At 39.8% G+C, this 15847-nt stretch overlaps 1 protein-coding gene across 2 annotated transcripts in view; it reads right to left on the bottom strand.

Annotated features, from left to right (window-relative positions):
* Positions 1 to 6531: 6531 nt before the first annotated feature.
* INPP1 (inositol polyphosphate-1-phosphatase) overlaps positions 6532 to 15847 on the bottom strand; it is a 34219-nt gene continuing 24903 nt past the window's right edge. For both annotated transcript variants that reach the window (XM_014784689.2, XM_004426736.3), the window contains exons 4-6: positions 11726 to 11926; positions 8862 to 9036; positions 6532 to 7275 (exon numbers count right to left, since the gene is read on the bottom strand). In XM_014784689.2, the coding sequence (XP_014640175.1) occupies positions 6708 to 7275; positions 8862 to 9036; positions 11726 to 11926 (944 nt within the window). In that variant the 3' untranslated portion in view covers positions 6532 to 6707. The remainder of the gene's footprint in view (positions 7276 to 8861; positions 9037 to 11725; positions 11927 to 15847) is intronic.

Here is a 15847-nt window from a genome sequence, read left to right as displayed (position 1 = left end):
GATTGTACTTTTAATAGTAGATTAATTAAAAATGTAAAATAATGGAACATGAGTTTGAAAACAAAGAATTGAAGGCCTTGGAAAGAGTCGATAAAAGCAAGTCAAAAAATTACTGAGTATCTTTTTTTTATTGATTCCTTAATAGTTTATAGCATTGTGAAATTTTGGTTGTACATTTTTGTTTGTCCATCACCACATATATGTCTCCCTTCACCCCTTGTGCCCACCCCCCACCCCCAATGCCCCTGGTAACCACAATACAGTTTTCTCTGTCCATGTGTTGGTTTATATTCCACATATGAGTGAGATCATATGGTGTTTGTCTTTCTCTTTCTGGCTTATTTCACTTAACATAATACCCTCCAGGCCCATCCATGTTGTTGCAAATGGGATGATTTTGTCTTTTTTTATGACTGAGTAGTAGTCCATTATATATATATACCACATCTTCTTGATGCAATCATCAGTGGAGGGACACTTGGGTTGCTTCCACTTCTTCGCTATAGTGAATAATGCTGCAATGAACACAGGGGTGCATAAGCCTCTTTGGATTGTTGATTTCAGGTTCGTTGGATAGATTCCCAGTAGTGGGATGGCTGGATCATAGGGTGTTTCTATTTTTAATTTTGTGAGGAATCTCCATACTGTTTTCCATAGAGGCTGCACGAGTTTGCATTCCCACCAGCTGTGTATGAGGGTTCCTGTTTCTCCACATCCTCTCCAACATTTGTTGTTTTTTGTCTTGGTGATTATAGCCATTCTAATGGGTAAGGTGATATCTTAGTATTGTTTTGATTTGCATTTCCCTGATGATTAGTGATGTTGAACATCTTTTCATATGCCTATTGGCCATCTGAATATCTTCTTTGGAGAAGTGTCTGTTCGTTTCCTCTGCCCATTTTTTTTTTTTTTTTTTTTTGTGAGGAGATCAGCCCTGTGCTAACATCTGCCAATCCTCCTGTTTTTTTTGCTGAGGAAGACTGGCCCTGGGCTAACATCCGTGCCCATCTTCCTCCACTTTATATGGGACGCTGCCACAGCATGGCTTGCCAAGCAGTGCGTCAGTGCACACCCGGGATCCAAACCGGCGAACCCCGGGCCTCCACAGCGGAGAGCGCACGCACTTAACCACTTGCGCCACCAGGCTGGCGCCCTCCTCTGCCCATTTTTTGATCGCCTTGTTTGTTTTTTTGTTGTTCGATTGTGTGAGTTCTTTATATATTATGGAGATTAACCCCTTGTCAGATATATGTTTTGCAAATATTTTCTCCCAGCTGGTGCGTTGTCTATTCATTTTGATCCTGGTTTCATTTGTCTTGTAGAAGATCTTTAATCTGATGAAGTCCCACTTGCTTATTTTTTCTTTAGTTTCCCTAGTTCGAGTAGGCATGGCATCTGAAAAGATTCCTGTATGACGAATGTCAAATAGTGTGTTGCCTCTATTTTCTTCTATGAGTTTTACAGTTTCAGGTCTCACCTTCAGGTCTTTGATCCATTTTGAGTTAATTTTTGTGAATGGCGATAGCAGATGGTCCACTTTCATTCTTTCACATGTGGTTGTCCAGTTTTCCCAACACCATTTATTGAAGAGACTTTCCTTTCTCCATTGTATGTTCTTTTAGCTCCTTTGTCGAAAATTAGCTGTCCATATATGTGTGGTTTTATTTCTGGGCTTTCAATTCTGTTCCATTGATCTGTGTGTCTGTTTTTGTACCAGTACCATGCTGTTTTGATTAGTATTGCTTTGTAGTATGTTTTGAAGTCAGGGATTGTGATGCCTTCAGCTTTGTTCTTTTTTCTTAGGATTGCTTTAGCTATTCGGGGTCTTTTGTTGCCCCATATGAATTTTAGTATTCTTTTTTCTATTTCCATGAAGGATATCATTGGGATTCTGATTGGGATTGCATTGAATCTGTAGATTGCTTTAGGTAATATAGACATTTTAACTATGTTTATTCTTCCAATCCTTGTCCATTTCTTTATGTCATCATTGATTTCTTTCAATAATATCTTGTAGTTTTCATTGTATAGGTCTTTCACCTCCTTGGTAAGATTTATTCCTAGATATTTGATTCTTTTTGATGCAGTTGTACATGGTATTATCTTTTTGAGGTCTCTTTCTGTTAATTTGTTATTAGCATACAGAAATGCAACTGATTTTTGTAGGTTGATTTTGTACCCTGTGACTTTGCTGTAGTTGTTGATTATTTCTAATATTTTTCCAATGGATTCTTTAGGGTTTTTTGTATATAAAATCATGTCATCTGTAAATAGTGAGAGTTTCACTTCTTCATTGCCTATTTGGATTCCTTTTATTCCTTTTTCTTGCCTGATTGCTCAGGCCAAAACCTCCAGTACTATGTTGAATGGCAAGAGTGGGCAGCCTTGCCTCATTCCTGTTCTCAGAGGAATGGCTTTCAGACTTTCCCCATTGAGTATGATGTTGGCTGTGGGTTTGTCATAAATAGCCTTTATTATGTTGAGGGACTTTCCTTCTATACCCATTTTGTCGAGAGTTTTTATCATAAATGGATGTTGGATCTTGTCAAATGCCTTCTCTGCATCTATTGAGATGACCATGTGGTTTTTATTCTTGGTTTTGTTGATGTGGTGTATCACATTGATTGATTTGCGGATGTTGAACCATCCCTGTGTCCCTGGTATAAATCCCACTTGATCATGGTGTATGATCTTTTTAATGTATTGCTGTATTTGGTTTGCCAATATTTTGTTGAGGATTTTTGCATCTATGTTCATCAGCGATATTGGCCTGTAATTTTCCTTCTTTGTATTGTCTTTGTCTGGCTTTTGTATCAGGGTGATGTTGGCCTCATAGAATGAGTTAGGAAGTGTTCCATCTTCCTCTATTTTTTGGAAGAGTTTGAGAAGGATGGGTATTAAATCTTCTTTGAACGTGTGGTAAAATTCACCAGAGGAGCCATCTGGTCCTGGACTTTTATTTTTTGGGAGGTTTTTGGTTACTATTTCAATCTCTTTACTTGTGTTTGGTCTATTCAGATTCTCTATTTCTTTTTGGTTCAGTTTTGGGAGTTTGTATGAATCTAAGAATTTATCCATTTCTTCTAGATTGTCCAATTTGTTGGCATATAGTTTCTCATAGTATTCTCTTATAATCCTTTCTATTTCCTTGGAATCCATTGTAATTTCTCCTCTTTCATTTCTAATTTTATTTATTTGTGCCTTTTCTCTTTTTTTCTTAGTAAGTCTGGCTAAGGGTTTGTCAATTTTGTTCATCTTCTCAAAGAACCAACTCTTTGTTTCATTAATCTTTTCTACTGTGTTTTTGGTCTCAATTTCATTTATTTCTGCTCTAATTTTTATTATTTCTCTCCTTCTGCTGACTTTGGGCTTTGGGCTTTGTTTGTTCCTCTTTTTCTAGTTCTGTTAGGTGTAATTTAAGGTTGCTTATTTGGGCTTTTTCTTATTTGTTAAGGTGGGCCTGTATTGCTATGAATTTCCCTCTCAGGACTGCTTTTGCTGCATCCCATATGAGTTGGTATGGTGTATTTTCATTTTTGTTTGTTTCCACATATTTTTTGATTTCTCCTTTAATTTCATTGATGATCCATTGGTTGTTCAGTAGCATGTTGTTTAATCTCCACATCTTTGTCACTTTCCCAGTTTTTTTCTTGTAGTTGATTTCCAGTTTCATAGCATTATGGTCTGAAAATATGCTTGTTATGATTTCAATCTTCTTAAATTTATTGAGGCTTGCCTTGTTTCCCAACATATGGTCTATCTTTAAGAATGTTCCATGCGCACTTGAGAAGAATGTGTAGTCAGCTGCTCTTGGATGGAGTGCTCTGTATATGTCTACTAGGTCCATCTTGTCCAGTTTTTCATTTTAGTCCACTGTTTCTTTATTGACTTTTTGTCTGGATGATCTATCCATTGATGTAAGTGGGGTATTAAGATCCCCTAGTATTATTGTGTTGTTGTTAATATCTCCTTTTAGGTTTGTTAATAGTTGCTTTATGTACTTTGGTGCTCCTATGTTGGGTGCATATATATTTATAATTGATATGTCTTCTTGGTGGAGTGTCTCTTTTATCATTATATATTGCCCCTCTTTGTCTCTCTGAACTTGTTTTATCTTGAAGTCTACTTTGTCTGATATGAGTATGGTAACACCTCCTTTCTTTTGTTTGCCATTAGCTTGGAGTGTTGTCTTCCATCCTTTCACTCTGAGCTTCTGCTTGTCTTTAGAGCTGAGACGTGTTTCCTGGAGGCAGCATATTGTTGGGTCTTGCTTTTTAATCCATCCTGCCACTCTGTGTCTTTTGATTGGAGAGTTCAATCCATTTACATTTAGAGTAATTATTGATATACAAGGGCTTAATGCTGCTATTTTATTGCTTATTTTCTGGTTCTTTTGCATTTCCTTTGTTTCTTGTCCCATGTGTTTCAGACTGCCAATTCAGTTTGGTTGTTCTGTCTTATGACTCTTTCAGTTTTCTCTTTACTTATCGTATGTGATTTTGTTCTGATTATTTGTTTAGTGGTTACTTTGAGGTTTGTATAAAAAATCTTGTGTATGAGATAGTCCACTATCTGGTGGCCTCCTATTTCCTTATACTAAGTCAACTCGATCTCTTTCCTCTTCCCCTTCTAAGTTATTCTTGTCACAACTTATCTATCTTGTGCTGTGAGTGTGTGTTTAAAGCGATGAGGTTATATTTATTTTTGGTGTTTTCCTTCCTTTGATCTTTGATTTTGGTATTTAAGTGGTTGCTAATCTATTGCAGTAAAGATCTACTATTTTTCTGATTTTTTCTACCTATTTTTCTCCTTGCTCCAAGCTTTGTGTTCCTTTCTCTTCTTTTTTTCAGGCCTGAGGGCCTTCTGAGCATTTCTTGTAGTGGGGGTCTCGTGGCCATTACTGAGTATTTTTAAGTTTTTCCTCTAAAGAAATCAAAACTAGGGGCTGGCCTGGTGGCATAGCAGTCAAGTGTGCACGCTCAGCTTTAGCGGCCCGGGGTTTGCAAGTTTGGATCCTGGGTGTGCACAGAGGCACCATTTGTCAAGCCATCCTGTGGTGGCATCCCATATAAAGTAGAGGAAGATGGGCATGGATGTTAGCCCAGGGCCAATCTTCCTCAGCAAAAAGAGGAGGATTGGCAACAGATGTTAGCTCAGGGCTGACCTTCCTCACACACACACACAAAAAAGAAATCAAAACTAGAGATCACACTCACTTGGGTATGGTTTATGCAAGAAAAACAATGCAGACCTATCAGCAGACACATGCTTAAAGAAGGGCCTTGGCTGTCCTGCAAAGATTGACAGTGAATGTGTATAATAGATGTTCACAGAATAGATGCGATTCCCTGTCCTACCCAGCTTTTTCCCCAATTGACAAACTGCCTGTTCAGATCACATTGAAGATGACTGTTTTCACTGCATTTTATCGATAATTTACATACTTTATAAATGTTCATGTTGACAAAAAATGCTTTTTTCTTGAACTATATTATATTTCTCCATTCTGATGCATATGAGCAAGACTAGTTTGTGGACTTTCATTTTTAGTGTGTTTTGTAAAGAATGAACTTGGACTTAAAATCAACCTTTAAAATTAGACTAAGTGGTAAGAACATACAGCTTGAAGAGCCCACAATCAATCACGAAGAACAATGAAGATTTTAAAAACTATAACCCTATCACTAAACAAATCGTTAATCTGCTGTATGCAAGAAAACACTATTAAAAAAAGTTTGTTATTTTCATCCGTTTGTAGAAAAATAGAGGATGCTGCAGAAATACCCTTTGGCCCCCAGAGGGCGCAAGGTGGAAAGAAGTCAGAGCTGAGTCCGATCCCTCCAGATGGCAGCACTATCTCCTTACTGGGGCTGCTGAAGAGAATACCACAAGTGGTTGACGTCCACCTCAGAGGATATTCAATATGGGATTCTGCTAGACACAACAACTGTATATATTTAACTCTACCTCTGGTTTTTGAAGTGTAGTAAAAATGCAAAAATTGCAGAAACCTCTTTATCCCTTTCTGCCTTGCCTACAGAAATGGAGTGTGTATGTGAGAGTATGAGAGAGTATTAGAATGTGTGAGAGTATTAGCGTGTGCGTGTATGTGTGAGAACGTGTGTGTGTATGTGTGTGTGTGTGTGTGCGTGCGCATGAGAGAGAGAGAATGTGAGAGAGAGTAGGAGGGAGCCCACAGTGCTCCAGGCTTTAATTCTTTTAAGAAACATAAGAATACTGTTGAAAGTACATGAACTTGGCTAGATTATGCATCAGATTCACAGTTCTAAATGTTCTGCCAAAGGCTAAAGCTGCAGATTTTTCCTTCAAGACAGGAAACAAAACCCAGGCACAGCCCCCTCGGTGCTCTCCCTAATATTTCAGTAACATTTTACTTATCGCTTAGATGTTTAGAGGAGTTTTACTACTTGAGCAGGAATTTTTCCTCTTTCTTCAACATTTTATTGAAGTGTTTCAAGCAGCTCTAATAGCACAATATCCACTATTAAGAATTTCACACATCTATTTAATTGCTGCATGAATATCATTTATTGAAATTAATATTATTATGAACACATAATGGAAAAATACTCCTCAAAAGAGGAGGTGAATGTTGACCATCAATAGGACAAAGCTATCTTCAAAAGATAGAGATGTGGGAGATAGTTTCACAGCTTGGTTTACAAGTACATGAGGACAGAGTCCATCTATGTATGTGTATCCACAGCTGCCAGATTTTGGATGAGGAGGCTCAGGAACATCTCCAGCTGCTTCCTTGATCTGTATGCAATCAGTCCTCCCTTGTTGGCCCAGCGATCCACTCCAGTAGCACCTTCGTTTTCCATGTGATATACCAACTGTGGTAAGTCAAGCCCCGCTTCTGGATTTCTTTCCAAGCATTCTTTTAAATCTACCATTCCCCCACCCATGGCCCTGAGTATGGCATGAGCAGCACACGAGTCCCACTTGAAGGTGGTGTCTTCTGAAAAGATATAAATGTCAACAAGGCCTTGGACAACACAGAGGCTCTTGTAACCTGCCCCGGCTGCCGAGAACACGCGCTCTCCACACACACGTGACAGTGCGGCTTTGATAGTCTCCTTTTCGCTAGTACTGATGACGGCTGAAAACAGGCGGGAGAATTCCGCCTCAGACCCGGTGTTTGCGGTCAGCTGGCTCTGTGTGTCACTGCTGTATTTTTTCGAGTTGGGAGGCTGAGGGGAATAGATTTGGGTCTCCATGTAAGAAAGGCCCCAGTAGCATTGTCCTTTCCACCTGTGGAAGAGAACTTTCCGTTAGTGGTGGTAGGTTATCACATTTGTTTATTGCTCATGTTGCTTTCTAACTTAACGATATGAAAAAGATATAATGAAATGAGTTTCAATGTCCTTAAGCCTAGAAATGGATGTCAAGTAGCTAATTCATTTCTAAAAGGTACTCCTGTGCATGCAGCTGCCTGTGTTGTTGCAGGTTAGGAATGCTTTGAGCTCTACAGCATTATCACACAGATCTAGGACAACGCAAAAATGTGTGGGATTTCCGGCCTCCCGGAACACAGCAAAATGTCATTGCCACTTTTGGCATTTAAACTTTAATAGGGAAAAAGATGAACAGAGAAATCATCTCTCTTTTCAATCTGCAAATCTTTTACAATCCTTACAAGTTTTTCTTCATTTGGTTACCTCCTTTTCACTCTCTTCTTCGCTAGCTCCACTCTGGCTTTTACACCAAGAAAGATGGACTTGTTATTTTTGGCAACAACAATAACAGCACCTATCATTTCTCAATGTTTAAATTACCATATGTGTTGGGTAATTTACTCTATTTACAGAGGAGGAAACTGAGGCGAAGACAACATAAGGGTGAGAATGTCAGTCAGTGGTTGAATCTCCATTCAAACCCAGGAAGTCTCACTGCAGAATCTGTGCCCCTAACTACTTGATCAACCACTTCTAGGCCACGATTATGTCTGTGTCCAGTCCCTTACTGAGAGTCCCTTTAAAGAGAACAGAAACACATTTTCATTTGGAAGAAGACAGGTGTAGAGGGAAAATGTCAAAATTCCAGAGGTGTAGTTTATGACTATTAAAGAGCAAATAATTCTTAGTTGCCTACAGCAACTCAAAGTTTAATAAAAATATTTAGTCCTATACAAATGGAAAAATATGACCTATTTCAATAAAAACTGAAACCATAGGAGAAAAGCTGGTTGCTTCCTCTTGGACTCTGCCATGCCCTGGAGTGAACCAAAGCACAGGCCATGATCAGAGGCAACTGGTGGCCTGGCCACCCTCTATGGTCTGTGCAGAAGTCCACGGAGGGCTGAGGATGGAGGAGGCAGAAGAGGAAGTGATGCTGACAGTATTTATAGGAAGAGCACCTCATAGGCAGGTTCTAACCCTGGCCATGCCTACTCATCTTTTCACTGGATAATTTTCACATTTTGTTTTGAATTTCTTCTACAATTATATAAATGTTCAACTGGCTATATAGTGATGGCATCTATCTTGTTCCAAATGTATTAGAAGATAGTGTTACCACTGCTCTATTAATCTGGTTGTGAGTGGATTCTAGAAAACAGGGAACAGGACTGCTATATTCCAAATGCAAAACTATGATTTCTCCAAGGTAGTATTTCTTTTAAAAGTTTCTACCAGCATGCACCTAGCCCCAAATAAAATTATGCCAAACCCAAGATTGAAAATAGAAAGAACTTTAATTCGAACATGTAGACTTTTAGTAGAAACACCCCAATGTACTGAGCCACAGGAATGTCACGTAGAGTGGTAGTCTTGACAAGAAGCAAAGCTGAGGCTATAAATTCTAAAAACCATGATATACCAAAAACGATCATTTTTTACCTGAGGGTGTTTAAGTCTTGTGATACAAAAGGTTGGTTGATGACTCCCATCAGGGGCACCCCTGTCTGTATGTCATAGACACCAATTAAAATGGTGACGCACTGAAGTCCACTGGGGAAGATTCCTTGGTTGGATTCAATGTCTGCCGAACCTTTTATATATTGATAAGTTGAATCTGAAAAACGAAGCAAATTTGTTTGGATTCAGGCAATGATTATTTAGAAGATAATGATGAATACATCTATAAACTCTGTCCTATATCGTCTCTGTCTTCTACTAATTTGGTAACTGCTATGGTCTGAATGTTTATGTCCCCCCAAAATTATGATCCCCAAAAGTTGATGGTATTAGTAAGTGGGGCTTGGGAAGTACTTAAGTCATGAAGTGGACCCCTCATGAATGAGATTAGTGCCTTATAAAAGAGGCTCCTGAGAGATCCTTAGTCCTTTCCACTATGTGAGGACATGGTGAGAAGGTGCCAGCTATGAACCAGGAAGAGGGCCCTCACCTAATCATGCTGGCACCTTGATCCTGGACTTCTCAGCGTCCAAAACTGTGAGAAATAAATTTCTGTTGCTTATAAACTACCTTTGTTGTTAGGGTTGTCAAGTCAATTCTGACTCCTAGTTGATTCCTAGTGACCCTGTGCACAGCAGAGGGGAACCCTGTCCGGTCTTTTTGCACCATCCTCTCACCTTCTAGTGGCATATCAGACAATGCTCCACTGCTATTCACACGGTTTTCATGGCCAATTTTTTCAGCAGTGGGTGGCCACGTCCTTCTTCCTAGTGTGTCTAGTCTGGAAGCTCTGCTGAAACCTGTCCACCATGGGTGACCCTGCTGGTATTTGACATACTGGTGGCAGAGCTTTCAGCATCCCAGCAACACGCAGCTGCCACAGTGTGACCACACACAGACGGGTAGTGTGGTTCCTTGAACAGGAAATGAACCTGGGCCAGTGCAGTGGGAGCACTGAAACTTAACCTCTACATCACCAGGGCTGGCTATAAGCTACCTAGTTTGTGGTATTTTGTGACAGCAGCCTGAACAGACTAACTCAGTAACCAATCAAGTTTTACCGTTGGGTGTCAGTTGTACTGAATTGTTATTTAACCTCTTGTACTTCACTTTTAAGCTGCTTGTGTTTCATTTTCCCAACTATATGGGAACTCTTGAAGGAAGAGGACATGTCCATAGTTCCTGTGGCATCTAGCATAGCACCTTGTATACGATAAGCACTCAAATATCCATCACATGTCAAAAGCATTTAAAAGCTAATGACTCAGGATAAGTGGTGGGATTCTTTAGAGCTCTTACTCATCAGAGGACAACTCCAATGTGGGTGGGAAAGCCTCCTTCCGGAATCTGTCAGGAGTGGAATTACCTTTTTTTCTGTCCCTCAAATTAGAAGGAGGCAAGAGACAACGATGGCGGCACAAAAGGAAGAAATTGATGGTACTCTTGTGAAAAAGAAGCCAAGGAGCTAGGTTTCTCCTTAAGAGATGCACACGCCAGCAGCTGACCGCCAACATCCGGTGAGTTAACACCCAGTTAAGGATGTGCTGGGCAAAAGATCCAGAGAGCTGGCTAACAGAATCAATTCAGGATAGAACCAAGAAACAGGAGATCATTGTCCCTCAGCAACCTTAACTGAGGCTGATTTACCCTTAAGTGATCAGAGATTTTGGGAAAGGTTCTTAGTTTGCATACATAATCCATTGGCTGGATGTTCATAATTCTCTGATGATTAAAGGCATTTTTTTTTTTTTTTTTGTGAGGGAGATCAGCCCTGAGCTAACATCCGTGCTAATCCTCCTCTTTTTTTTTGCTGAGGAAGACCAGCTCTGAGCTAACATCTATTGCCAATCCTCCTCCTTTGTTTTTTCCCCAAAAGCCCCAGTAGATAGTTGTATGTCATAGTTGCGCATCCTTCTAGTTGCTGTATGTGGGATTCGGCCTCAGCATGGCCGGAGAAGCGGTGCGTCGGTGTGCGCCCAGGATCCGAACCCGGGCCGCCAGTAGCAGAGCGTGAGCACTTAACCACTAAGCCACCTGGCCAGCCCATAAAGGCATTTCTATAATGTGCTTGTAGGAGGGGGAGGGTGGGAGGAGTTTACCTGTTCAGCATAATGAACAGTCTCAGTTGTGTTGGGTGGATTATGCCAGGCAGGTGCGAAAGAAAAAAAGAAGAGACTTCTGAAAATTAATATCTAGGGCATTGTATTAATAGCATCATTGAGATAGGCCCATCCTTTTAAAACAATGAGCTATAGATTATGGTTCTACCACAATCATGACCAAAAAAATAATGAGTGAGGTTTACACCGGGTTCACAAACTGACTGCTAATGAGTCACATTCAACTGTGTTTTACCTGACCTGTACAGTGGTTTTGATTGTTTGCTTCTTTAATTGAATTAGTAGCCAATGGTTAAAAATTGGGAGATCTCACTTAAAAACCTGGATTTTGGTTTTCCCTTTAAAAATCTGAAGATCTGGACTGTACTCCCATATGGCAACAATCTGCTGGAGTGGAGTGTTCTTTAAATGGCACGTGTACTCAATTAGTTATAGCTACTATCACTGCACTCTTCTCTCATATTTACCAGTCTGACCCGTGAAGTCTTTCAAAGATGAGTTAATTCAGCTTTGTATATGTGCCTGTATATGTGTGTATGTATATCTATAGTACACATCATAACACATACACTTCAACACTTCATTTATCATTTTAAAACTTTAAAATTTTAAAAACTTCTAGAAGAGTTAAACTACACTTTCAATTTTTATTTTTCTAAGCCCCTCCTCCCCCAAAAATGGATTACTAATAAGAATAAACAAAAGCAAATGCTCTCCTCTACTTACCTATGGGATCCACCCAAATTCCCAAAATGTCCTGTGGAATGTTGATCTCCATCGAATCCAGAGTTGGGTCAGTAAAGGCGACATCCTGGTGAACCACCTTGGCTAATGCTTCGGATGCCAACTTGTTACCATTAAGGACTTTGCTAAGAAGCTCTACTGTTTCTTCCTCTGTTGGACACAGTCTCAAGATAATCTTTTCCCCTAGAGTAAAGACAAACTAAAAGCCATTACATTTCAAGAGTTTCAGGGGAGAAAGAACCACAGAGCAGTGGGAGGAGCAGAAGCCGTGCACTTCGACTAGGGGAGGGCAATATATCCAGGGCAGGGGGTCCTAACCTGGCTGACTGCCAGCAGCACCCAGGGGGCTTCAGAAAGCCACAGCTGCCCAGTGGTCACTCAGGCACCTCATGTGAATAGTGAGAGATGGATTCCAGGTATCAGAGGAACTTCTCCCCAGAAAAATGTCCACATGGGCACATGCACACAATTTTGTATCCAGTTTAAGGGGGCTCATGGACCAGTTGAGAACCCCTGAATGCTGAGTTCTTGATAACTAATCTTTTATTTATGTTTTTTGCCTTTTGCATTTTAATATACATAGGTCACAAAACTGAATCAAGAAGAAATAGAGAACCTGAATAGAGCAATCACAAGTAAAGAGATTGAAACAGTAATCAAAAACCTCCTAAAAAATAAAAGTCCAGGACCAGATGGCTTCTCTGGAGAATTTTACCAAACATTCAAAGAAGACTTAATACCTTTCCTTCTCAAACTATTCCAAAAAATAGAGGAAGATGGAACACTTCCCAACACATTCTACCAGGCCCACATCACCCTGATACCAAAGCCAGGCAAACACAATACTAAGAAGGAAAACTACAGACCAATATCCCTGATGAACATAGATGCAAAAATCCTCCACAAAATATTGGCAAACCGAATACAACAATACATTAAAAAGATCATACACCACGATCAAGTGGGATTTATACCAGGGACACGGGGATGGCTCAACATCTGCAAATCAATCAACGTGATACACCACATTAACAAAACGAGGAATAAAAACCATATGGTCATCTCAATAGATGCAGAGAAGGCTTTTGACAAGATCCAACATCCATTTATGATAAAAACTCTCAACAAAATGGGTATAGAAGGAAAGTACCTTAACATAATAAAGACTATATATGACAAACCCATAGCCAACATCATACTCAATGGGGAAAAACTGAAAGCCATCCCTCTGAAAACAGGGACAAGACAAGGGTGCCCACTCTCACCACTCTTATTCAACACAGTACTGGAGGTTCTGGCTAGAGCAATTAGGCAAGAAAAAGGAATAAAAGGAATCCAAATAGGCAACGAAGAAGTGAAACTCTCGCTGTTTGCAGATGACATGATCTTATATATAGAAAACCCTAAAGAATCCATCAGAAAACTATTAGAAATAATCAACAACTACAGCCAAGTGGCAGAGTATAAAATCAACTTACAGAAATCAGTTGCATTTCTATATACCAACAACGAACTAACAGAAAGAGAACTCAAGAAGACAATCCCATTTACAATTGCAACAAAAAGAATAAAATATCTAGGAGTAAATTTAACCAAGGAAGCAAAAGACCTACACAATGAAAACTATAAGACATTATTGAGCAAAATCAATGATGACATAAAGAAATGGAAAAATATTCCATGCACTTGGATTAGAAGAATAAACGCAGTTAAAATGTCCATACTACCTAAAGCAATCTACAGATTCAATGCAATCCCAATGAGAATCCCAATGACATTCTTCACAGAAATAGAACAAATAATACTAACATTCATATGGGGCAACAAAAGACCCCGTATAGCTAAAGCAATCCTGAAAAAGAAGAACAAGGCTGGAGGCTTCACAATCCCTGACTTCAAAACATACTATAAAGCGATAGTAATTAAAACAGCACAGTACTGGTACAAAAACAGACACACAGATCAATGGAACAGAATTGAAAGTCCACAAATAAAACCTCATATCTATGGGCAGCTAATCTTTGACAAAGGAGCTAAGGACATACAGTGGAGAAAGGAAAGTCTCTTCAATGAATGGTGCTGGGAAAACTGGACAGCCACTTGTAAAAAAATGAAAGTAGACCAACCTTCTTTTGCGATACACAAAAATTAACTCAAAATGGATCAAAGACCTGAAGGTGAGACCTGAAACTATAAAACTCCTGGAGGAAAATATAGGTAGTACACTACTCGCCATCGGCCATAACGGGATCTTCTTGAATTCCATGTCTACTCAGACAAGGGAAACAAAAGAAAAAATAAACAAGTGGGACTGCATCAGATCAAAGAGCTTCTACAAGGCAAATGAAACCAGGATCAAAATGAATAGGGAACCCACCAGCTGGGAAAAAATATTTGCAAACCGTATATCTGACAAGGGATTAATCTCTATAATATATAAAGAACTCACACAACTGAATAACAAAAAACAAACAACCCAATCGAAAAATGGGCAAAGGAAATGAACAGACACTTCTCCAAAGAAGATATACAGATGGCCAATAGGCACATGAAAAGATGCTCATCACTAATCATCAGGGAAATACAAATCCAAACCACACTAAGATATCACCTTACACCCCTTAGCATGGCTATAATCACCAACACAAAAAGAAACATATGCTGGAGAGGCTGTGGAGAGATGAGAACCCTAATCCACAAAGAGGCTTATGCACCCCTATGTTCATCGCAGCATTATTCACTATAGCCAAGACATGGAAGCAACCCAAGTGTCCCTCGACTGATGAATGGATAAAAAAGATGTTGTATATATATACCATGGAATACTACTCAGCCATAAAGAAAGCCAAAATCGTCCCATTTGCAACAACATGGATGGACCTGGAGGGTATTATGTTAAGTGAAATAAGCCAGAAAGAGAAAAACAGGGCATGGTTTCACTCACATGTGGAAGATAAAGCAACACACGCACAGATAGAACTGTTTGGTGGTTACCTGGGGCTAGGGGCTGGGGGGTGGGCACAAGGGGTGGAGGGAGGCACTTATATGGTGACTGATAAACAATAATGTACAACAAAAATTTCACAATGAAAAAAAAGAAAAAATATACACAGGTCACCCTGTTTGTGTTTTGAATGTTATTGAAAAGAACAGGGGTTTTATCAGCACAGTAAGTGCTTCTACTTCCCTCGGTGATACTGCTTTTAACTACAAATCGTTTATGCTCAGTGAAGTAATATCAGATGAAATTTACTAATCTTTAAATGTGGTGAAACTGTATGACTCTCAACAACAGACGTAGAAACAGCTCTCCTCTGGGGAACCCACTGGAGATCAGGAAGTAAGCAAAGCTGCTTCTCAAAATGAAACCACGAGTTACCAAGTCCAGGTGCTTTACCATCACTTTAAACAGGCTTCTTAGACCCGTGGCTAATTTGGTTTCCAGCTCCCAATAAAAGCGAGGGAAGAGGCTGGCAAAAATAGGCAAACTAATAGCAACAAAAAGTGACAGCAATGGAGAATATAAACTTCTAAAAATTAAGAAAACATGGCACTTCGGGGCTTTTGAGGTATATAGACAAATACTCCTAGCTACCCTAGCCATTCCAGGGACCAGCGGCTCCAGCATCACCTGAGAGCTTCTTAGAAAGTCAGGGCTGCAGGCCCCATCCCAGACCCTCAGAGTTTTAATAAGATCTCCAGGTGACTCATACAACCGTTAAAGTTTGGGAAGCACAGTATGAATCTATTACAATGAGGACTGTGAATCAGCAAGAAACATTCAATTACGTTAAGTTAAATTCCAATTAAATTAGACTGTTCAAGTTGGGGATAATAATGCTAATCACTGCCCCTGACGAGGCATCTACACTGGGCTCAGTAAAACTCATGGGATCATTCAAAGAAGCAAATCATATCACAGCACTCCTTTGCTTAAAATCCTCCAGTGAATTCCCAACACACTTAGAGAGAAATCCAAACTCCTTCCTACGACCTCCCACCATCTGTTCCTGCCTGCGCTCACCTCATCCACCAGTCCCTCCCCTTCTCTTCACATGTCTCTGCCCCTCCAACACGCTAACCCCATTCTCTCCTTCAGTTCTC

Source organism: Ceratotherium simum, chromosome 9, assembly GCF_057802395.1.
Source record: "Ceratotherium simum simum isolate JZ-2026a chromosome 9, ASM5780239v1, whole genome shotgun sequence".
Lineage (NCBI taxonomy): Eukaryota > Metazoa > Chordata > Mammalia > Perissodactyla > Rhinocerotidae > Ceratotherium > Ceratotherium simum.
The sequence above is the reverse complement of the archived record's forward strand: the minus strand, read 5'-3'. Positions and strand labels throughout refer to the sequence as shown.